The sequence below is a fragment of the Salvelinus sp. IW2-2015 genome, linkage group LG6.1, assembly GCF_002910315.2.
Source record: "Salvelinus sp. IW2-2015 linkage group LG6.1, ASM291031v2, whole genome shotgun sequence".
Lineage (NCBI taxonomy): Eukaryota > Metazoa > Chordata > Actinopteri > Salmoniformes > Salmonidae > Salvelinus > Salvelinus sp. IW2-2015.
This window is the reverse complement of record NC_036845.1, coordinates 15,280,236-15,305,298: the sequence shown is the minus strand read 5'-3', so window position 1 is coordinate 15,305,298 and position 25,063 is coordinate 15,280,236. Positions and strand designations below refer to the sequence as shown.

Genomic DNA, 25,063 nt, shown 5'->3' with positions numbered 1-25,063 from the left:
TACAATTTTTTTTTTTTTTTATATTACAAAATCCACATATAATCTCCAAGAAATCTCCAAAATCTTTTAAAGGTTAAACACATTTGTTTGTATATTAATTATTGCTTTTCAGTAAATATATTTTTTAATTGAAATCCACACAGAGAAATCAGAAATGGGAATAGGAACAGAAAACAGAAACAGGCCAAATATGTAATTGACACTACATTGACACTGAACAAAATGTGCTGTTTGTAGCAAGTAAGCACATTTCTCACATTATATGACCAAAGGTTAAAAATACTGCATCATTGTCTTTCTTTATACATGTAGCACTTTCAACAAAGTTGAAATGTTCATGAGAAGGGTCTAAGGTGTCTAAGTGTCTGATAGGGTCCAGATGCTAGTGATGGATAGGCTGTTGAGGTTTATAGCTATGAAACAATCAACCAATTACATCAATTAGGTACTTTTTATTACATTTGAACTATACATTGAATCACAACATAAATACATTCAGAATATTATATATATATATTTTTAATACCTTCTACTGAAAACATTTCACTGTACTGCAGTAACCAAGGGCAATATTTGACCAAACAAACATATTTCATGCTGATGTGCAAAGGGATGCGAAACTGCAATGAGGTCACTACTTCTGCCAATTTAATTCTGGTTTGATTTAACAGGATGCAGATGGACAGTTCTTACACATCACCCCCGGTGAATAGAAATTAGATAATACATGGAAAATTATATCAAGATGGATAGTCTATAGCAGATTATGTGGTAGGACCTGTGGGTAGAGTTTACTGGAAATGCATCACAGTCTCCCTGAGGTCTACAAGTGCTGCATGTGTACACTAAAGAAAATCCTGTTGTTTTTACGATATCTGGCAGTAACAGTATGTTACTGTAAATAAACCTTGGTTTAACAGTACACTCTGTCTGTCTGTGTTGGTCCTCTGTTTTCTGTCACAAAGCGCAACCCACAACATCACCCTCCCCTCTGTTCTTTTCAAACAGGAAACTCACTGAGTTTGGACTTCCTGACGGGCTGCCCTCAGGTGGTAAGGGTAGGTAACAACACATCCGTCACGCTGATCCTCAACACTGGGGCCCCTCAGGGGTGRGTGCTCAGAACTGACGGGTTGCATCACCGCCTGGTATAGCAATTGCTCGTCCTCCAACTGCAAGGCACTATATATGGTAGTGCGTACGGCCCAGTACATCACTGGGGCCAAGCTTCCTGCCATCCAGGACCTCTATACCAGGCAGTGTCAGAGGAAGGCCCTAAAAATGGTCAAAGACTCCAGCCACCCTAGTCATAGTCTGTTCTCTCTGCTACCGCACGGAAAGCAGTACCGGAGCGCCATGTCTAGGTCCAAGAGGTTTCTAAACAGCTTCAACCCCCAAGCCATAAGACTCCCCCCACCACCCTTCTGCGCTGCTGCTACTCTCTGTTATTATCTATGCATAGTCACTTTAACAACTCTACCTACATGTGCATATTACCTCAATTACCTCGACACCGATGCCCCCACACATGGACTCTGTACCGGTTCCCCCTGTTGTTATTACTGCTGCTCTTTAATTATTTGATATTCTTATCTCTTATTTTTTGGGGGGTGGTATTTTCTTAAAACTGCATTGTTGGTTAAGGGCTTGTAAGTAAGCATTTCACTGTAAGGTGAATTCGGCACCTGTTGTATTCGGCGCATGTGACAAATACCATTGGATTTGATTTGATTTGAAATATACTTTTGTGCATAGTATCTCAAACAAAATAACCTAGACATTAATAGGATTTTATTGCAATCAAGCAGGTTTTGAAATGTTGTTTCTATCCTCCACTTGACACATTATTTCACACATTATCAATACTATGAGGATAATTTGGAGGGAAGGGAGACCTTTCTTTGTATTGAGTTACTATAATCACACTGTAGCTATGTTTCTGTAACACATAGTAATAAAGTACAGTGGGTTCTGAAATTGACACCCTTGATTAAGATGATCAAAAATGTCAGTTAGAAAATAAATTAAGCTTGATTGTATGCGCCACGTGTTTTCATTTTAAACTAATACAATTGCACAGAGAAAGAGTGTGTTAAACAAGTAATAGGGTCAAAATGATTGACAACCTTGTTTTCAATACCTCACCTTGCAGGGATAACAGCACTGAGCCTTTTTCTACAATGTTTGAGTTGTAGAACACACTGGTAGGGGTTTTAGACCATTCCTCCATATAGAATCCATCCAATCCTTGATATCCGCACTTATGGACGTCCCTCTTCAATTGAAACCACAGGTTTTCGATGGGTTTCAAGTCCAGAGACTGAGATGGCTATTTCAAACTGTTGATGTTGTGGCCAATTAATAATTTCTTTGTGGATTCGGATGTGTACTTGGGGTCATTCTCTTGCTGGAAGATCCACTTGCGGCCAAGTTTGAGCCTCCTGAGTCCTGGCAGAAGCAACCAGGTTTTTGGCTAAAATGTCCTGGGTAAAGTTCAAGATGCTGTTGACTTTAACATGGGCCCCAGGACCAGTGGAAGCAAAATAGCCCATAACAAATATTCTCCATATTTGACTGTAGTTATGGGGTCATTTTCTGCTTATGCACTCTCATGTCGATGCCAAACCCAGCACTGGTGAGCTCAATTTTTATGTAATCTGACCAAAGCACCTGTTCCAAGCCAAATGCCAATGAGCAATCTCCAGGCGTTTACATTTGTTGAACGACATGAAAATAGAGCAATTTGGCCATGCTGGGTTTGTCTTATTCTTTTTGTATTTTTTGTGTTTTTTTACTGCAACTCTCTGACTGAGAAAATTAGGAACTTTCAGAGCTGTATGTGTTAATTCAAAAGTTACATTCAGCATGACACTAATTACTGTAAATGTATCAGATGTAACACTGTTCCGCACAAATGTATTTTGACACACTAACTTCCATCCAGTTTCTTAATCATTGCTCTCAGTGTCAGCGCTGTTCAGCTGATAAACCATTTCACAGAAACAATGTTTGTCACCCCAGAGTTCTAAAATCCCACGGCAAACACTACCACAGAGACAGTGCAAAGTACACGCAAAGGAGCTTTATTACACGTTCAGCTTTTACAGCAATGGCAACATAATCACTACTGCCCAATTAGAAAAGTATAAAAGGGCTAGGATTTAGGGCTATAGGCAGTGGCGTGTATTCATGGATGCCAAGGGAAGCCAGGCTTCCCAAAAATGTTTTACCAATAAAAAATGTATAATTTATCTTTCATCTCTCTGTGTTTTATAATTTTCCTTCAATTCGACAAGAGTGTATCTCATCAGACAAAGCATTCGAGCGAGCAAAACAGCGCCCCTCTGTCCATCCATCTCTGTCCATCTATTGTTGCCGCCAATAGCATTGAATGGAATGCAAAGGGAAGCCAGCAAGCATTTGGCCTCCCTTGATAAAAAAAAGTATACAAACATATGCCAATCAACTAAACTGAGCGAGCGCAATTGTGAATGATCCTGGCGCATCAAAAAAAAGTGTGTAGGGAAGCCAGCTTGAATTTTGGCGTCACTCCTATCAAATCACATTGAGAGCATACGTCATTCACAGAAACAACTTGAATTGTTGCATCTCGTTGTGTTGTTCTCTGGTGGCTAGCTAGCTAAAGTTGTCCCCTTACTAAATTAGACATGGATGGAGATAAGGATTTGGACTTGTGGTTTTACTTCATTCTGAGTGATTCTGATCCAACCGTTTATTCACACATTGTTGTTCCCCTGGCCTGATAGGATGGAAGTTCAATATGTAGCTAGATGTAGAAGGCTAATGTTAACTAGCTAATGTTGCCATGAATTGAAGTCAGGCTAGCGAGCAAGCATTTTAGCCAGGTAGCCTAGGACAACAAAGAATAAAAGCGTGTCTGTATGACAGAGCGGTTGACCGTTTCATCAACAAGTAGGGTGAGTCAACATATTTAACTACTTGCAAACGCACGCACGCACGCACGCACGCACGCACGCACGCACGCACGCACGCACGCACGCACGCACACGGACGCACACAGCCACACACACACACACACACACCAACACCCACACACACACACACACACACACACACACACACACACACACACAAACACAAACCATGGACAGCCACATCATATTTAGCTCATTGGACTAAATAGTTTTTGGTAACTTTTAGTTGTCACTGTGTTAGACTAAGAACAGGTGATTTGATGTGGTTGAAATGTTGAAGTTGAAATTGGTGCTGGAATAGTGGAGGCAGCTCCTGTTTTCTTTGAGACTCGTGGTAACTTTCCGTGGTTCTAAATCAATAGTTGTTCAGTGGTCAGAACATTTTGGAAACATTCACTGGCTTGACCATGCTGTAGGTCATGTAACAGTTTGTTACATGCAATATGCTTGCTTTGTGGACTTCACCGAACAGTGGTTGTTCTCTGGTTTTGTGACGATGCAAAGGTGTGGTTGCATTTTATTTTGCCCATTTAGACTTGATCAGCCATCTCACTGTGGATAACCTGTGCTCCTCACGGAGCAAAAGGTTAAGTGAAGTCATCTCACTCCAGCCAGGTGAGTGGGGGCGTTCAAAAGCTCCAAGATCTTGGTCTCCAGCTCCAGGGCTTTAGCTGTGTTCTCTCCTTCCCCTCCCTCCCCATTTTCCCCATCTGCTCCCACCCTCAGCCCCTTCAAGATGGACTGTAGGGCATCTGCGTTCTTCACTGAGTCCATCTGGTCCCGGTCATCCCGTATCTCCTCTACCCAGTCCAGGTAGGCCTTTGGCAGTCCTAGGTCATCCACAAAGTTCCCAATGATCCGGAGCCCCGGCCGTCGATGCTCTAGCTCCCTCAGCCTCCTCTTCCCCACCTCCCCAATGTCATTCCCCACGATGCTGGGAAGGAGAACATAACAGGTCAGACAGGATGTTATCATAGCAACAACTGTGAAATACACTAGATGGCAGTATGTCAACACCCATTGTAACTTCAGAGAAAACTCTCAACATCAAATCAAAGTGTATTTGTCACCCGCACAGTATACAGCAGATGTAAACAGTACAGTGAAATGCTTACTTGCAAGCTTTTCCTCAACAATGCAGTAATATTAAGTCAGATAAAATAAATATTACAAAAAAGATAACACATCTCTCTCTCCCCTTTCTCTTACGTCAGCGTTTTCAGAGAGGTGTTCTTGCTGAGGCAGTTGACAATGTTCTCTGTTCCTCTCTCTGTGATGCCAGTGATGTCCAAGTAGAGTTCCTCCAGTGTAGTGTTCTGCTCCAGGGCATTCCACAGCTCCAGAACTCCTTCCGGACCCAAATTGTTACCACACATGCTGTACAAAATAGAGGAGTCAAGAGTTCAAGTGTGAGATAGAGGTGCTATGAAACAGTCTTAGAAAGGAAATTGTTATTTTCAGAAAATGTTCTTTTCAGGGTCACTTACAACAGCTTCTTCACCTGACACTCGTTTGATTTCAACACTGCAGATTCCAGGATGGCTGCCTCCCTTTCCAGACAGTTATATCGCAGACTGAGAAAAAAATTCAAATTATAGTTACCTACATTAATGAGTTAATTGCTATACTTCTCATCAGTTAGTCCCTGTTAATGATCAAACATCTGCAACAAGCGGTGCAAAGCTGTGTCACACAAGAAAAGTGCTATGAATACCCACTAAAGAGATTCACAGCGGTGCAATATCGGAGCTAGCCTGCGAAGACCTCTGTTTCCGATGTTGGAGTATCCCAGGTTGAGCTCCTTGAGCCTATGTGGGGAGAACTGCAACACATAGTGTAACGCTGTACAGTCCACCACACTCAGCTTAATCTTGAACAGGTTCAGACTCCGGATCTCCGGTGCCACCCTGCTGGTGACTTCCTTCATGTGCAGCTCCATCAAACAGTGGAGCAGGTTTAGCGCCGTCTGGTTGGCTAGCTGCCTACCCTTAAACTGGTTCTGGAACCAGATACCCAGCCTGGTGGGGATATCCTCACCCTCCAAGCCCACCTCCAGAGGGGCCAGCACCAGCCCATCCAACTGCCCCCCCAGCCTGGTCCGGAGAAGCCCCATGAAGAAGCGAGTGAACATCTGCAGGTTCTCCACCCTAGTCTGGTCCAGGTGGAGGTCTTGGCTCAGTAGGGAAGTTGGGGAGGTGGAAGGTGGGGGGATCTCACCAAAGCACCAGAAGTCCAGAGCCTGGATGATGTGACCCTGCTTTGAGAGGCTGATTGCACAGTACAGGGCGGCCAGATGCTCCTGGACGGTCAAGTGGAAGAAGGAAAACATCTCCACCCTCTCCTCTTTCAGAGGCACCAGGATCTGACTGAGGAAGGTGCTCTGTATATCTACTGGCGTGAGACCATAACGTTCCAGGTCCTGTATGTCGAACATGATCTTACTCTTTAGAAGGTTTTCGTAAGCTAATCTCCCCAGGTTCGTCAGCTGTTGCCTAACTAGAGAAAGTACCTCCGATCTGAGGGTGTTCCTCTCCGCCTTCCCTTTCAGCGCATGGTGCTTGATGGCTGTAAACAGGTAGCAGTAGTAAACCTCGCTGACTGTCCTAGGTGGGTTCAACTCTAGAGACCGTGAGTCACTATCTTCCTGACTGGAGAAGAACTCAGCCAAGGCGGTGCAGATGATATAGCAATAGAGAGGGATGAAGGAGAGCACAAAGAGGTTGTCGTTGTCCAGGATGTAGTTGTACACCTTCTCAGACACCTTGGGGTRCTTGTAGAACTTGGAGGTGTACTCCTTCACCTGGTCCTCCTCGAAGCCCAGGATCACGCAGCAACGCTGGAAGAACCGCTTAGGAGCGTCCGTGGAAGGCCTGGATGTCAGGATGACCGAGGATTCTGGGAGTAGACTCCCCTTGATCAACGCCATTATCAGCTCTGATACAGGCACCTTGGAGTCCACGCCGATGTCCCTGTCAGGAGCATTCCAGTCCAGTTGGTATTTAAACTCGTCCAGCCCATCCAGAATGAAGAGCAAGGGACCTGGCGAGGCCAGAAGGTCTGGCAGGACAGTCTTGAAGTAGCGGAATCGGTCTTCAAGCAGGTCCAGTAAGCTCAGCGGGGTTTTCATCAGGTTCAGCTCGCGGAAGCGGAGYTCGAACACACAGGTGAACTCACGCATGTGCTTCCCCAGCGCCCACTCATAGACCAGCCTCTGCACTGCCACGCTCTTGCCGATGCCAGCGATGCCCTTCACCTTTACCCGCTTAGGTGGGCGCCCTGTGGTGCCTTGGGGGCTCAGGAGGTGGCGAGGGCAGATGCGTTGGCAGGCCTGGTGGGCGTAGATGCGTGCCCGTCGACTGGCCAGGGTGAAGTACTCATGCTGGCTGCTGTCAAATGACTCGTTGTCCTCGGTCACGAAGAGATCAGTGTATCGGATCTCAATGTGAGAAGCAGAGTTGGAGGCCTGCCCTCCCCCTTCTGCGTAAGATGTAAGTCGTTCTGTACGTTCCAGAAGGGTATTTCTGTGAGCTGAAAGGGGAACTGCAATAGAAGAGAGACAAGTAAATTACACGCAACATGGGCACACATACCTAACACATTACAGTAAGATACTCAAGTCATATCTATGAGAAATGTTGCTCCAATTCGTGTATTATAATGTCTTTATAAGCAAATATTAATTCAACAGTCAATTCAATGTCAGTGTTACACAGTTTGGCCCAACTCTTAATGTTATCAACCTACCTCTGAGATGAGAAGATTTTACACTCCGCCGAGGTTTCAACTCTTCCTCAGCTACATTATCAAGACAACGATTTAAATTATACATTTGACACTCTTGAAAGACACATTTTCCCCACCTGGGGATTGAATACATTTAATTGTGTCATATTACTGATGTGTGTCATTTGGGCACACTAGAAAGCATGTTAGTGATAATTGATTCATCATCTCATATCTTTAATATTGATGGCGGATGATAATGGAATTCATTACCTTTGACCTCAGGGGTCACAGTGAATTTACTCTTGACTTTGAACAGTTTTGAAATGGGGCTTTTTGGCTTTTTCTTCTCTGTAGAGAGGAGATAGAAATAGATGTAAACTAGAAAAACATAACTAGGCATCAGGTGAGATGTCCCAGACTTTGTTGATAATGTAAAGGTCTTTGACACTATCTGTACTTCCACCTAAGACTTACCTCACACTAGGGTGTCGCCAGTGTTTTATGTTAATGTAAGCTCGAGTGTAAGTGTGCCATTAGGAGTGTAACACTAAAGACTTTGGGCGAGCAGAATCAACAACCTCTGCATCGTCAAGACTGTTGCTTTGTGAGAAGATGTTAAAGTTCACAGTTAGCCATTGTTATGTAAATGAAATCTCAGATGGAAACTCAACAGAATGTCTTATCACATTGACAGAGTATTTTATTGACTACTATATACAGGCTACAATTAATTACTTTTCTATCGCTGTGCAAGGATGAGCATGTACGCAAACCGCTTGCCAGTCCAATCTGCAGTAGATAAGACCTTGGCAAGACATTAGAGGCTTTGCCACAGTTCAGTGAATTGCACTTCAGTTGAATACTACAAGCCTGAATTGACTCTGTTAATCATTTCCCCAAAACGTTCTATAGTTCAATAAGTCAATTTGACATAATTAAGCTCTTTCACTTCGCATTCAGTCACAATTAATTCATTAATTTTCCAGTTTTTCAGCATCAGGTTTGGCTCACACTGCCAGTAACTTCTTTTTTTATCAAACATAATCAGAAGCCTGCATTTGGCTTAACCTCAATGACAACACTATTACAACCATCAGTATTTTTTTTACGAACATCACAACTGCCTTGCCGCCTATTCTGGTCGCAGATCTGTTTGTGCTCTGCCAACCAATGACAATAGGAGTTGGCAGACGGTACAAACAGATCTGGGACCAGGCTACAACTCCCCTGCAGCCAGGCTCACCCTCCACTCTAACCGGTTTGGTCTCCTTTGTCCCTTCCGTCCTCTCCCTGCAGTGTCTCTCCACCCAGACGTGCAGCTCATCACAGTAGTAGTCCTGCACCTTATATTGATAAGGAGAGAGTCACAGGACACCATTATGTTAGATACAGGAACATAATTACGAAGATGCCCTGCTTAATGTAAGTAACATATCAGGTTATTATACTGTAAGTACTGTAGTTCATCAACATACACACCTCCCTCAGGACCTGCAGGAAGCCACGGCTGCTCTCCTCACTTGCGCACACCGTCTCCAGGACCTGCGCAACGGCATTGGAGGGCGAACGCTCCAGCAGGGACAGGTAGTGGGCGTGAGAAAGTACCCCAACGTCGCATAGCCAGCGTAGTAGGGGGGCAGGGTGGACACGGGTCCACTCCAGGAGCACATCCCGCTGGGAGCGCAGCAGCTGCTGGGCTGTAGAGCTCATTATCCAATGGAGGTGTGGTGCTGCTGGTGCTGCAGATATGTTAGTGTATGTTTATGAATTAATGATGATTATGAATTGCATTTATTTACTGTAAATTGCACCATTCATTAATTAGGTTGCAAAGTACTTTATAGTGTACCAATTCTTTATATTGTACTAATAAAAAGACTGGGGAGAAGACTGCCCTCTCTCATTAAAGCCACGGAAGTTCTAGCCCGACTGCGGTACTGCAGGCATTGGTTGTAGAAAACAGGATCCCCCATTATAGGGAATGGAAAAATTGCAATCTTTTTGGTCTTCATATAAATACAAAACATTTTTGGAGACAATCATGGTACCAATACTTGCATCTACAACACCAAATGTATGTCCTTGAACTGATTATTCACAAAATTGCACACAGAAGAAGTTATAAGGATCATTTAGTTGCTAATAGCAGCCTGCAGTACCCCGGTCGGCCTTCAACTTTAGTTATCATATGAGAGGGGGCAGCACTGAGCTAGCCTGCAACGCCACTTCCTGGAGTAGCTCAAACTGCTGCATGTTATGTCCCTATGAGACTTCATCTMAACCTACTTCGTTTGGCTTCAATGCTCTATTGAGTCTTCACATAGGAATGAATGGTGTCACATGATCGATTGTTTTGGCCATCCGTGTACTGTATACAATCATTAAAGAAGACCAGCTAGTAAGAACTACAGCAGATCCTATTTGAAAAGTGAGATAGAATTCAGATAATATATTTTTAATTTAACCTTCATTGAACTAGGGACGTCAGTTAAGAACAAATTCTTATTTACAATGACGTCCTACCCCGCCCTATGGGACTCCCAATCACAGCCGGATGTGATGCAGCCTGGATTCAAACCAGGTACTGCAGTGAGGCCTCTTGCACTGAGATGCAGTGTCTTAGACCAATGCACCACTCGGGAGCCCGCTTATATGGATCCTTATACAGTACATTCTAATTGTTTAACAAAAAAGTTGGTTATTGACTTTGTAGAACATAACATCCACACCCAAGCCAAAAACCCTGAGGTACAAAAAACAGCAAGAGACTTGGTACAAACACTCTTCCAGCATGCCGTAAGAACCCTTACCTGAACAGAAGATATTCCTACATTCACTACTGCAACCTGCACTCTTTTGACCAAATACTGTTGACTGTATGCAGGGATTGTATGCATACTCTATCTTACCTGTTGGATGGTGGGAATGGTAGTGACATGCTCAGAACTACGATAACAGAACAGCTCAAGGAGTCCATAGTCCACAGTTCAATCATGTGTCTAGGAACCTGTTATATCACTTTATTATTGTGTTAGATAGACCGCTRCTCATGGCTATGACAATAACGCTACCCATATGGAAAAGACACAGAAGAATTTAACAAGATTCTTATGAATTCTACCTGGAACTTGTAAGTAACACATATGGCAGCAAAMACACTTACAAGATTCATAGAYGATTCTTGTAATATCTGACTTATATGGGTGGTTTACGTTTAGACAACAGAAATGTTGCATGTATTGAATAAAAKACATACAAGAGACATGTAAGGTCTRACATACATGGGACACACATTTCAAAGCACTTGGATAATAGTAATAACAAGCTGTTGAATGTATTGCATAAAAACATACAAGTGACCTGTAAGCTGAGACCTCTAAGGTCTTACATACTGTACACGGAACATACACATTTCAAAGCACTTGTATACCACCGCCTGACGTCATTCCCACATGCAATGTAACACTTATTGAAAAAGAAGCAATGTCCGCCTCGAGGAGGAGCAGGAAGAGGAGGAGCAGGAAGAGGAAGGGTGAAAGCAGAAGGAGGAGAGGAGGAGCAGGAGGAGGAGGAGGAGGAGAGAAGGAGGTGGAAAGGAGGAGAGGTAGGAGTAGGGGGAGGATGAGAGGAGGAGGGGATGAGGAGGATGAGGAATGACTTTGATAGCAGCCGTGAATCTATTTAGTTATTAAGTGGAGATCTTTCAGCAGTCATTCTCACAAAAGCACATTGGTACAGTAGTCAGTGACAAATATCTAAGCTAAGCAGGGCTGGGCATGGTGAACAACCTTGATGGAAGAACAAAAGGCATAGTTGAAGATAAATCAACTGTCCAGTAGGAGGTGCTGCCCATCCTTAARCATGGAAATCCATGCCTTTAAATGAAAATGTATATACAAATATTATATTTTTCTTATCGTATTTGGCATGTTTTTTTAATGTAAAACCTATAAGGAAAGGGTTTATTTTGCAGAGGTTGCATTCTCAGAACATCACATTTTCTTATAATATTCATAAAATACTCATATAATTCATATATTGTTTCTAAAATATGTCATACCATATCTTTACGGGAAATTCACCAAAATCATGTACTAAATTATGTATGTCATATAAGGCATATTCTTTAAGTCAACACATGTACAAATACTGTACAACACTGAAATATAAGGCAAAACATGCACAATATTACCAGATCCTTATTAGATTACGTATTAYATTTTTGTACAAATCATCTTCTTCTGCTGTAACAAAACTCTTATTTGATCTTCATGATTCTTTTCCATTTCGAGACAACAGTGCCCAGAACACTGAAAAGTACAGTAACCCAAAAAATTATAATAAAATACAACTTTATTGGTCACATACACATGGTTAGCAGATGTTAATGCGCGTGTAGCGAAATACTTGTGCTTCTAGTTCCGACAGTGCAATAATATCTAACAAGTAATCTAACAGTTTCCCAACAACTACCTAATACACACAAATCTAAAGGGAGGAATAAGAATATGTACATATAAATATATGAATCTAACAATTTCCCAACAACTACCTAATACACACAAATCTAAAGGGAGGAATAAGAGTATGRACATATAAATATATGAATGAGCGGCATAGGCATGGTGCAATAGATGGCATAAGATACAGTATATACATATGAGATGAATAATGTGAGATATGCTAACATTATTAAAGTGACATTGTTTAAAGTGACTAGCGATCCATTTATTAAAGTGGCCAGTGATATGAGTCTCAATGTAGGCAGCAACCTCTCTGAGTTAGTGATTGCTGTTTAGCAGTCTGATGGCCTTGAGATAGAAATACACACTGTTTTTCAGTCTCTCGGTCCCAGCTTTGGTGCACCTGTATTGACCTCGCCTTCTGGATGGTAGCGGAGTGAACAGGCAGTGGCTCCGGTAGTTGTTGTCCTTGATTATCTTTTTGGCCTTTCTGTGACATCAGGTGCTATAGGTGTCTTGGAGGGCAGGTAGTTTGCCCCCGGTGATGCATTGTGCAGACCGTACCACCCTCTGGAGAGCCTTGTGGTTGAGGGCGGTGCAGTTGCCGTACCAAATGGTGATACAGCCCGACAGGATGCTCTTGATTGTGCATCTGTAAAAGTTTGTTGMGGTTTTAGGTGACAAGCTAAATTTCTTCAGCCTCCTGAGGTTGAAGAGGTGCTGTTGCGCCTTCTTCACCACACTGTCTGTGTGGGTGCACCATTTCAGTTTGTCTGTGATGTGTACGCCGAAGAACTTAAAACTTTCCACCTTCTCCACTACTGTCCCTTTGATATGGATAGYGGGGTGCTCCCTCTGCTGTTTCCTGAAGTCCATGATTCACTCCTTTGTTTTGTTGACGTTGAGTGAGAAGTTGTTTTCCTGACACCACACTCCGAGTGCCCTCACCTCCTCCCTGTAGGCTGTCTCGTCGTTGTTGGTAATCAAGCCCACTACCGTTGTGTTCTCTGCAAACTTGATGATTGAGTTGGAGGCGTGCATGGCCACGCAGTCATGGGTGAACAGGGAGTACAGGAAGGGGCTGAGCACGCACCCTTGTGGGGCCCCAGTGTTGAGGGTCAGCGAACAGGGCGGGGTTGAGACCCAGGGCCTCCAGTTTAATGATGAGCTTGGAGGGTACTATGGTGTTGAATGCTGAGCTGTAGTCAATGAACAGCATTCTTTCATAGGTATTCTTTTTGGCCAGATGGGATAGGGCAGTGTGCAGTGTGATGGCGATTGCATCATCTGTGGACCTGTTGGGGCGGTATGCAAACTGAAGTGGGTGTAGGGTGGCAGGTAAGGTGAAGGTGATATGATCCTTGACTAGTATCTCAAAACACTTCATGATGACAGAAGTGAGTGCTACGGGGCGGTAGTCATTTAGTTCAGTTATCTTTGCCTTCTTGGGTACAGGAACAATGGTGGCCATCTTAAAGCATTTGGGGACAGCAGACTGGGATAGGGAGTGATTGAATATGTCCATAAACACACCAGCCAGCTGGTCTGAGCATGCTCCGAGAATGTGGCTAGAGATGCCATCTGGGCCAGCAGCCTTGCGAGGGTTAACCRGTTTAAATGTTTTACTCACATTAGCCACAGAGAAGGGGGTGGGGGCGCAGTCCTTGTTAGCGGGCCATAACGGTGGCACTGTATTATCCTTAAAGCAGGGAAAGAAGGTGTTTCGTGGATTCGAGACGTCGGTGTCCATAACGTGGCTGGTTTTATTTTTGTAGTCTGTGATTTCCTGTAGGCCCTGCCACATACATCTCGTGTCTGAGCCGTTGAATTGCGACTCCACTTTGTCCCTATACCGACATTTTGCGTGTTTGATTGCATTGCGGAGGGAATAACTACACTGTTTACATCCGGCCATATTCCCAGTCCTCTTTCCATGGTTAAATGCGGTGGTTCGCGCTTTCAGTTTTGCGCGAATGCCACCATCCATCCATGGTTTCTGGTTAGGGTGTGGTGGTTTTAGTAGTCACAGTGGGTACAACATCTACAACGCACTTCCTTATAAACTCACCCACTGAGTCAACGTATAGATCGATTGTCACGCCCTGGCCTTAGTATTCTTTGTTTCCTTTATTATTTTAGTTAGGTCAGGGTGTGACATGGGGAATGTATGTGTTTTTGTATTGTCTAGGGTGGTTGTATGGTTTAGCGGGTTAAGTAGAGTAGATGGYTTTGTGTTTAGTGTAGGTGTCTAGCTGTGTCTATGGTTGCCTGAATGGTTCTCAATCAGAGACAGATGTCATTAATTGTCTCTGATTGGGAGCCATATTTAAGACAGCCATAGGCACTAGGTTAATGTGGGTAATTGTCTATGTTGTACGTTTGTAGCTTGTGTGCGCACTTACGTCTTTAGCTTCACGATCGTTTGTTGTTTTGGTTTCAGTTTGTTAAAGWGTTCGTTGCGTGTTTTTTTCCTTTTCTCTAAAATAAAAGAGAATGTATTTTGCACACGCTGCGCCTTGGTCCACTCTCTCTCAGCAAGACGATCGTGACATCGATGTTATTCTCTGAGGCTGCTCGGAACATTTCTCAGTCCGCGTGATCAAAACAATCTTGAAGCGCGGATTCCGATTGGTCAGACCAATTTACGAAGTAAAATTTATATGTAGAATATAAGGGATATACAGAATATCCATGAGTCAACTTTGCAATTGGCCCCTTTCCCAAAACTTGACCTCTCAACACATTGTTTTTCAAAGTTATTTTTAGAACTACAGCTTCACATGAAAAACATTCCATGCAATGTTGTTTGTCCTGGCTTGTGCACTGACATTATTCAGTATATTTCTTTAAAACTAGTAATAGGAACTTTGTTGGAAGGTTAAAAATAATGTTCTGTAACCCAGGTCATACTATTTATTTACCTTATTAGTTATGAACTTTCTATATAATTTTACAATCTACATTATCAACCTACATTTATGCCAAAATAAGATTGTTTACCCTGCATGAATGCAACGGCCTACAGCTAATAATGGGTGGTAGTCAAAGAGAAGAGATTTAGTGGTGTTAGGAAACAGCTAACAGCATGAGTGTGAGTCACACCTGTCCTCATGCATCTCCTCACACACACAACTGCTGATGTCTTTATATGTCACTTACAGTCGGCAGTGGAATCCTCCGTCTCAGGGGTGATGGGCCTCTTTTAAAATGGCTGATTGTATTAACAGTTATTCTTCTCATACGATTGTAGGATCATCACTTACTGTCACGCCCTGACCTTAGAGAGCCTTTATATTTCTCTATTTGGTAAGGTCAGGGTGTGATTTGGGTGGGCATTCTAGTTTGTCTATTTCTTTGTTGGCCGGGTATGGTTCCCAATCAGAGGCAGCTGTCTATCGTTGTCTCTGATTGGGGATCATACTTAGGCAGCCCTTTTTCCCACCTTCAGTTTTGGGATATTGTCTTTGTATAGTTGCTGTTTAGCGCTACAGAGCTTTACATTCGTTTCGTGTTTTGTTGTTTTTTGGTGTCATTTGAAAATAAAGTAAAATGTACGCCTACCACGCTGCACCTTGGTCTCCTTTCAACGACGGACGTAACACTTACTGTATTTTCACCTTGGCCCGTGCACTGCGCAGACACAATGTAACAAAATCAAATTATATTTTATTGGTCACATACACATGGCAAGCAGATGTTAATGCGAGTGTAGCGAAATGCTTGTGCTTCTAGTTCCGACAGTTCAGTAATATCTAACAAGTAATCTAACAATTCCACAACTACCTAATACACACAAATCTAGGTAAAGGGATGGAATAAGAATATGTACATATAAATATATGGATGAGCGATGACCAAGCGGCATAGGCAAGATCATAAGCCAATAACAAGTGGTGTGTCAGCCAAGGAGTGTTTTATAGGCCTATGTATTACGATAATATCATTACAAATTCCGATATTATATGAGACGCACTTTATTTGAAATGTGTTAGCTTAACTATATAGTATTTTCAACTATTGGGGAAATTGTTAGGGGTCTTAAAATAAGTTAATGTCACCGTGACATGAAATCCAAACAACTTCCTCCTCGCCTCTTCTTCCTTCACACCATCCTTCCCCCTGTTGTGTCTGTTGAGCATGCTTCTAGTCATGTGTCTGGACAGAATGCTCCTGCTGTGTACTGTGATCTTTGGTGAGTTGCTTATGATGTTATATTTAAATACTAACTGCCATGTTTTAAAATGTGAAGAGCCTTATCACTAGGATAATAGGGATAGTCACATTTCTTATCTTAACAACTCCTCAACTAACTGTAAGTTGGTCACTTGCTTACATTGACGTAACATTACATATGATGCAACATGGAGATTTGACCAGTGATCCAGTTTTATATTGTGTCATTTTAACATAAAGTAAGGGATATGTTGACAAATATATCTATTTGTAGATATGACGAAAATGAGCTGCAGAGCAGTTTGCCCCATGTATTGAGGCCCAGGACTATTATAAAAAGAGGGAAAATTACTTCTGTACAATTCTATCCATTCACTGATGCAATTGTGTATTCAACAATATAAAGGGTGACAAAATAAGTAATTAAAGCACAGAGACCACGTTCGTACAGTAGGATGATAATGCAAGCAAAGCAAAACGAAGCATGCCCCTTCCCCTTTTCTTAATTTAACTCTATTGTGAAATGTCCCACCATGTCACATTGTGCCAGACTACCAGGCAACTAACAGCTGGACAGAGAGTAATTATTTAAATTTTGTACAATTCTATTTCATTTCATTGTTCATTGATAATTGATTGTACTGTGAACACAATGTTCTTCCTCCATAGCATGACTTTAAGATTTAGTTTTAGATAGGAGTAGTTGTCTGTAGGATGCTATTTGTTACTTCTGTTCTGTTATAGTGTGGTGCTACTATTTTTACTTGTACAGTATCTTCTTCACATCTACCAGACAGTGACGTAGTTGCAAAGTCACATTGTTGCCAAGTCATATTGTTGCACTACAGGGCTTTAACTTTTGGTATAGCTCATGTTTCTCTGCTACTTCATACCAACAGGCTTCTGGAAGGACACCTATGCTGTGTCCCCAGTGCCCTCTGTCCCAAACCTTGTCCCTGCCTTGGCAGGCTCCTGCGTGGTCATCCCCTGCTCCTTCACTCCTCCAGCCTCTCACTCCATCCTGGGCAGGCAGGGGAAGGTGGTGGGCGTGAGGCTGCGCTACAGCAATAGTCACATCTTCTTCCTGCAGAGTACAGCTTTCAGTTCGGATGACAAATCCACGGTCAGCAAGGAGTTCCAGGGCCGGACATCCCTACGGGGAAACACGGACGATGGAGACTGCTCTGTAATGATTGACAGGGTCCACCTGGCTGACTCCAATGTCTATCAGCTGGCGCTGAAGGGCCATGGACAGAAAGACTGGGGGAAGGCGAGGAGTGTCAACATCGTTGTGTCAGGTGAGAGGGATCTCATTGCACATAATTACATACACTGAGTATACCAAATATTAGGATCACCATCCTAATATTGAGTTGCAACCCCCTTTTGCCTTCAGAACAGTCTCAATTTGTGTAGGCATGGACTCTACAAGGTGTCAAAAGCGTTCCACAGGGATGCTGGCCCATGTTGACTCCAATGCTTCCCACAGTTGTGTCAAGTTGGCTGGATGTTGTTTGGGTGGTGGACCATTCTTGATACACAGGGGAAACTGTTGAGAGTGGAAAAACCCAGCAGCGTTGCAGTTCTTCACACAAACTATCATACCCCGTTCAAAGGCCCTTAAAACTTTTGTTTTGCCCATTCGCCCTCTAAATGGCACACATACACAATCCATGTCTCAAGGCTTAAAAATCCTCCCCTTCATCTACACTGATGGAAGTGGATTTAACGAGTGACATCAATATGGGATCATAGCCGTCACCTGGATTCACCTGGTCAGTCTATGTCACGGAAAGAGCAGATGTTCTTAATATTTTCTACTCTCAGTGTATCTATTGTTATTTAACAGAATCTCTGCCTCTCATCTGTTATTATATAGAGATAAAGTAACTGCTATCCTTTTCGTTGTTAACATGTTTAATACGTGATAAGAGGGTTATTTTATATGGCTCATGTTAATACACCAATCTACCAATTTTTACACAACCTGAGTTGAATTATCCCTAATGCTAATGGACTAAACATTTCCTTTATCCCCATTTAGACTATGTTCATCACGTCAGTTCTTATCTCTCTTTGTCCCCCTCACTGACAGAGTCCCCAGAGCTCCCAGTGATCAGCGGTGTGAGGGCAGCGTCAGAAGGACAGATGGTGTCACTAAACTGCAGCATCAGTTACTCCTGTCCCTCCCGGGCCCCCACCCTCCAGTGGCGGTGGGAGAGAGGAGCTCAGGAGAACAGCAGCGAGTACGGGGAGCCGCATGTACTCCGGCCCCAGGGTCAGGGGCCTACGCTACGGACCTCTCTCACCTTTATCGCATCGTACCGCATCAAACCCAGAATGAGGTGTGAAGCAGTATATCCAGGAGGAAGAAGAGTATACACCGTAAAGGAGCTCCATGTGACATGTAAGTACTTTCTATATAAATGTATGATCGTTTGCAATGCGAAGCTAGGGCCCATATTCATAGTGTTTCAGAGTGCTGATCTAGGATCAGATTTTACTTAATGAAAAATATTTTATAGGCTGGGGGAGCTGATCCTAGATCAGGACTCCAACTCAGGACTCCAGAGATGCTTTATGAATACTGGCCTTGATTGCTATTGCATCTCTCCTCTAGTCTCTCCAAAAGATGTCACAGTCCAGGTCCATACCTTGACTGTCCAGGAGGGGTTGAACGTGTTACTGGCCTGCTCCTGTAAAGCTGACCCGCCTGTGACAGAGTACAGGTGGTCATACACCCAACATGGGCTAACTGTAGACCTTCACCAGCGCACATTTACGGTCCGGGTGTACAATGTGACCCGAGACATGAGGGTCCGCTGCACAGCCCAGAACCTAATTGGACGGGCAGAGTCCAAATCGACTTCCTTAAACATTCAATGTAAGCATTCTATACAGTCAATGTTTAATCGATTATTTTGATTCCAATTCCTGCGTATGGACTTAAACGGCTGCTGTTTGTACAGTTGTACACTTTACATTGTGATACAAGAACAATATTTTGAATTGAGGTGCTACATTGTTCTTGAAATACGGTGTCACAACCTGTAAGGGCAGATCCCTTTCCAGTAGATCCCAGGTACTCTAACGTCCCTGATCCTTCCATGATGCTCTCTCTCTTTCTCTTGCTCTCTCTCTCGCTCTCCTTTCTTCTATCCCCCAGACAAGCCTGCCATCCTCCATCTCTCCTCCTACTGTGTTGTGGAGAGGTTGGAGGTTCTGTGTCGCTGTTCTGTAGACTCCAACCCCCGGCCTGCCGTAACCTGGAGTGTCAACGGTAGTGTTCCACCATACAGTTACAACACATCAGTAGGCTCAGAGAACGGTACACTAACAGCCACGCTGAAGGGCCACATGGAGACTCCACTGAGGGTAGTCTGCTTCGCCATCAATGCACTGGGCAACGACTCCCACACACTGCTTCAAGCAGAGGATGGTAAGCATCGGGGCACCACACCACACAAGAGAAATACATGGGTGCATCTTAATTGTATTTATTTTACTCCTCACGTCCTCTCTCTTCGCTTCCTTCTTAAAACGCATTGGAGGAGAAGGTCAGAGGAAAGGATCCTCCAATGTATTTTGAGAAGAAGGCGAGGACATGTGGAAACAGGGAAACACAATTGAGATGCACACACATTATACATGGTGTATTGTAGGAAGCATCTGTACTGTGAGTAAAATATGAGGGTGAAATACTAAGCATGAATCGTTCAAGGTCTATTCTTTCAGATTATCCTTACAAATGTATGAATGGTTCCTGCAATGTCGCTGGTTGGTTGACCTGTTCCAATAATATAGTATAATAATACAGTATAATATAAGATAAGAAGATAATCTGTTTGCTGAAGGTTGAAGAGCAAAGAAAGTGGTATCTTTAGATTACATAGCTGTGTTTTTGTTGTTGACTGACAGGTTCTCTGCTGTGGAAAGTGATACCTGCAGTATGCATCTCTTTGGCCACCTTCCTCCTCTCTCTACTCCTCCTGTTCTGCTGTCGAAAGAGGTCCGGAAAGTAAGAAACATATTTTCTGAGAGTTGCTTGCCTCTGACTTCTCTAACGTCTGCCACCATTGTGCCTCAGTTACTTCAGATGTCTTACAAACTTGGAAAAACCAAATTACATACCAGTACATCAAACATATGTTGTTTCATTTAAGATAACATTGAATAGAATTATGAAAGAGGAACTATTCATTCACATGTAAAACTGTTCCAAGAGGAGAAATATTAAATCTTAAAAGTAGATGTTTCATGATCATGTCCTCTCTAATCCAAACTCTTTAAGACGTGTGCTGACCTGCAGACCTCCGGTGTATCCTGGGGACATGGGGATCTACCAGGATCGGATGCCCCTCTACATCAACTGCACTGAGGTCACCAACATCTACACCAATGGCAGTTACCAGCTGGTTTACCAGAACTGCACCCCTCTTTTCGTCCGGACCAAACAGGTACACCTACTGTTCTGTACCAAAAATATAATTTTGCTTGTAAATGGGTATGTTACAATACCATGCAATACAATAGCTTTATTATCCATTGAAACATAAATATCCAATTGAATGGCTGATTAACCACATTATGTCGTGTCTCAGACACATCCGATGGGGAGGCGAGGTTGGGAGAGACGAGGTGGAGAGAGGAGAGGGGGAGAGAGAAGAAGAGGTGAGAGACGAGGAGGGGAGAGAAGAGGAGGAGAGAGTCAAGGGGGAACGGTGGACAGAGGAACAAGAGACAGACAAAGCCCTGCCTCCAATGACAATAATACTGAAACAGCTATCTACCTAGAGATCATCTGAGTTCATCTCTCAGTGAGGTATGTCATGGATAGCTCTGGTCCAGATCGTTAGCACTAACGGCTTGGACCAGAGCTATGTCATGGAGTGGAAGAGAGCTCTTGCAGTGTATAACAATACAAGCACAACGATATCATATCCATTTGATATCATTTTGCATTATTATACATACTGTACCAAGTAGTTATGCAAAATTATACCAAATGGGTTAAGTGGCACATTAACATTATCCTTCTCTCCTTTAAAATGATATATACAGTTTAAAGTCGGAAGTTTACATACACCTTTGCCAAAAACATTTAAACTCGGTTTTTCAATATTCCTGACTTTTAATCCTAGTAAAGATTCCCTGTCTTAGGTCAGTTAGGATCACCACTTTATTTTAAGAATGTGAAATGTCAGAATATAGTAGAGAGAATTATTTATTTCAGATTTTATTACTTTCATCACATTCCCAGTGGGTCACAAGTTTACATACACTCAATTAGTATTTGGTAGCATTGCCTTTAAATTGTTTAACTTGGGTCAAACGTTTTCGGTAGCCTTCCACAAGCTTCCCACAAGAAGTTGGGTGAACTTTGGCCCATTCCTCCTGACAGAGCTGGTGTAACTGAGTCAGGTTTGTAGGCCTCCTAGCTCGCACACGCTTTTCAGTTCTGCCCACAAATGTTCTATTGGATTGAGGTCAGGCTTTGTGATGGCCACTCCAATACCTTGACTTTGTTGTCCTTAAGCCATTTTGTCACAATTTTGGAAGTATGCTTGGGGTCATTGTCCATTTGGAAGACCCATTTGCGACCAAGCTTTAACTTCCTGACTGYTGTCTTGAGATGTTGCTTCAATATATCCATATAATTTCCCTTCCTCATGACACCATCTACTTTGTGAAGTGCACCAGTCCTCTGCAGCAAAGCACCCCCACAACATGATGCTGCCATCCCCGTGCTTCACGGTTGGGATGGTGTTCTTCGGCTTGCAAGCCTCCCCCTTTTTCCTCCAAACATAACGATGGTCATTATGGCCAAACAGTTCTATTTTTGTTTCATCAGACAGAGGACATTTCTCAAAAAATTATGATCTTTGCCCCCATGAGCAGTTGCAGACGGTAGTCTGGGTATGTGATGGCGATTTTGGAGCAGTGTCTTTTTCCTTGCTGAGCGGCCTTTCAGGTTATGTCGATATAGGACTCGTTTTACTGTGGATATAGATACTTTTGTACCTGTTTCCTCCAGCATCTTCACATGGTCCTTTGCTGTTGTTCTGGGATTGATTTGCACTTTTCGCATCAAAGTACGTTCATCTCTAGGTGACAGAACGCGTCTCCTTCCTGAGCGGTATGACGGCTGCGTGGTCCCATGGTATTTATACTTGCGTACTATTGTTTGTACAGATGAACGTGGTACCTTCAGGCGTTTGGAAATTGCTCCCAAAGATGAACCAGACTTGTGGAGGTCTACAATTTGTTTTCTGAGGTCTTGGCTGATTTCTTTTGATTTTCCCATGATGTCAAGCAAAGAGACACTGAGTTTGAAGGTAGGCCTTGAAATACATCCACAGGTATACCTCCAATTGACTCAAATGATGTCAATTAGCCTGGATTTTTTTTTTTTTTTTTTTTTGAATTTTCCAAGCTGTTTGAAGGCACAGTCAACTTAGTGTATGTAAACTTCTGACCCACTGGAATTGTGATACAGTGAAATAATCTGTCTGTAAACAATTGTTGGAAAAATTACTTGTGTCATGCACAAAGTAGATGTCCTAACCAACTTGCCAAAAGTATTGTTTGTTAACAAGACATTTGTGGAGTGGTTGAAAAACGAGGTTAATGACTGCAACCTAAGTGTATATAAACTTCCGACTTCAACTGTATATATATACACTACTGGTCAAAAGTTTGGGGTCACTTAAGAATGTCCTCGTTTTTTTTTTTTAAAGCAATTTTTTTGTCCATTGAAATAACATAAAATTTATCAGAAATACAGTGTAGACATTGTTAATGTTGAAAATGACTATTGTCGCTGGAAACAGCAGATTGTTCATAGAATATCTACATAGGCGTGCAGAGGCCCATTATCAGCAACCATTACTCCTGTGTTCCAATGGCACGTTGTGTTAGCTAATCCAAGTTTATCATTTTAAAAGGCTAAATGATCATTAGAAAACCCTTTTGCAATTATGTTAGCACAGCTGAAAGCTGTTGTTTTGTTTAAAGAAGCAATTAAACTGGCCTTCTTTAGACTAGTTGAGTATCTGGAGCATCAGCATTTGTGGGTTACAGGCTCAAAATTGCCAGAAACAAAGACTTTCTTCTGAAACTCGTCAGTCTATTCTTGTTCTGAGAAATGAAGGCTTTCCATGTGAAGAATTGCCAAGAAACTGAAGATCTTGTACAACGCTGTGTACTACTCCCTTCACAGAACAGCACCAACTGGCTGTAACCAGAATAGAAAGAGGAGTGGGTGGCCCCGTTGCACAACTGAGCAAAAGGACAAGTACATTAGAGTCCTCAACTGGTAGCTTCGTTAAATAGTAACCGCAAAACACCAGTCTCAACGTCAACAGTGAAGAGGAGACTCCGGGATGTTCCTCTATCCAGTGTCTGTGTTCTTTTACCCAACTTAATCTTTTCTTTTTATTGGCCAGTCTGAGGTATGGCTTTTTCTTTGCAGCTCTGCCTAGAAGACCGGCATCCCTCTTCAATGTTGACGTTGAGACTGGTGTTTTGCAGGTACTATTTAATGAAGCTGCCAGTTGTTGACTGGTGAGGCATCTGTTTCTCAAACTACACACTCTAATGTACTTGTCCTCTTGCTCAGCTGTGCACCGGGGCCTCCCACTCCTCTTTCTATTCTGGTTAGGGCCAGTTTGCACTGTTCCGTGAAGGGAGTAGTACACAGCGTTGTACGAGATCTTCAGTTTCTTGGCAATGTCTCACATGGAATAGCCTTCATTTCTCAGAACAAGAAGAGACTGATGAGTTTCAGAAGAAAGTTTTTTGTTTCTGGACATTTTGAGCCTGTAATTGAACCCACAAATGCTGATGCTCCAGATACTCAACTAGTCTAAAGAAGGCCAGTTTTATTGCTTCTTTAATCAGAACAGCAGTTTTCAGCTGTGCTAACATAATTGCAAAATGTTTTTCTAATGATCAATTAGCCTTTTAAAATGATATTCTTGGATTAGCTAACACAACGTGCCATTGGAACACAGGAGTGATGGTTGCGATAATGGGCCTCTGCACACCTATGTAGATATTCCATTAAAAATCAGTTGTTTCCAGCGACAATAGTCATTTTCAACACTAACAATGTCTACACTATATTTCTGATCAATTTGCTGTTATTTTAACAAACACAAAATGTGCTTTTCTTTCAAAAACGAGGACATTTCTAAGTGACCCCAATCTTTTGAATGGTAGTGTATATATATATATATATATATATATATATATATATATATATATATATCTTTTGTGTACATAATTGTAGGCTTAGCAGCCCTAGCTACTTCATCAGTGCACATACAGTGCCTTGCAAAAGTTTTCATCCCCCTTGGAGTTTTTCCTATTTTGTTGCATTACAACCTGTAATTGAAATAGATTTTTATTTGGATTTCATATAATGGACATACACAGAATAGTCCAAATTGGTGAAGGGAAATGAAAAAAATTACTTTTTCAGAAAATTTGAAAGAATGAAAAATGGAAAATGGGTGTGTGAATATGTATTCACCCCCTTTGCTATGAAGCCCCTAAATAAGATCTGGTGCAACCAATTACTTTCAGAAGTCACATAATTAGTTAAATAAAGTCCACCTGTGTGCAATCTAAGTGTCACATGATCTGTCACATGATCTCAGTATATATACACCTGTTCTGAAAGGCCCCAGAGTCTGCAACACCACTAAGCAAGGGGCACCAACAAGCAAGCGGACCTATGAAGAC

At 42.6% G+C, this 25,063-nt stretch overlaps 2 protein-coding genes across 2 annotated transcripts; one reads left to right on the top strand and one right to left on the bottom strand.

Moving 5' to 3' along the window:
* Nucleotides 1–3,991: 3,991 nt before the first annotated feature.
* LOC111965188 (NLR family CARD domain-containing protein 3-like) lies at nucleotides 3,992–9,418 on the bottom strand. Its single transcript, XM_023989219.3, has 8 exons — nucleotides 9,162–9,418; nucleotides 8,926–9,025; nucleotides 7,953–8,030; nucleotides 7,701–7,751; nucleotides 5,675–7,496; nucleotides 5,444–5,530; nucleotides 5,166–5,333; nucleotides 3,992–4,890 (listed from the first exon to the last, which is right to left on the bottom strand). The coding sequence occupies exons 1-8, from the start codon at nucleotides 9,390–9,392 to the stop codon at nucleotides 4,554–4,556; spliced, it is 2,874 nt and encodes a 957-aa protein (XP_023844987.1). The 5' UTR covers nucleotides 9,393–9,418; the 3' UTR covers nucleotides 3,992–4,553.
* Nucleotides 9,419–16,282: 6,864 nt separating this feature from the next.
* On the top strand, nucleotides 16,283–23,558 carry LOC111964678 (myelin-associated glycoprotein-like). The gene is made up of 7 exons (XM_070443830.1): nucleotides 16,283–16,337; nucleotides 17,218–17,616; nucleotides 18,414–18,725; nucleotides 19,485–19,757; nucleotides 20,237–20,336; nucleotides 20,610–20,775; nucleotides 23,538–23,558. The coding sequence occupies exons 1-7, from the start codon at nucleotides 16,283–16,285 to the stop codon at nucleotides 23,556–23,558; spliced, it is 1,326 nt and encodes a 441-aa protein (XP_070299931.1).
* Nucleotides 23,559–25,063: the final 1,505 nt, after the last annotated feature.

Excerpts from the sequence above, each read along its gene's own strand:
- LOC111964678 (XM_070443830.1), top strand. The coding sequence starts at position 16,283 with ATGCTTCTAGTCATGTGTCTGGACAGAATGCTCCTGCTGTGTACTGTG. Across the intron at positions 18,726-19,484 it reads AAAGGAGCTCCATGTGACAT|ACAAGCCTGCCATCCTCCAT; the intron begins GTAAGTACTTTC and ends TCTATCCCCCAG. Across the intron at positions 20,776-23,537 it reads TTTTCGTCCGGACCAAACAG|AACAGCACCAACTGGCTGTA; the intron begins GTACACCTACTG and ends CTCCCTTCACAG.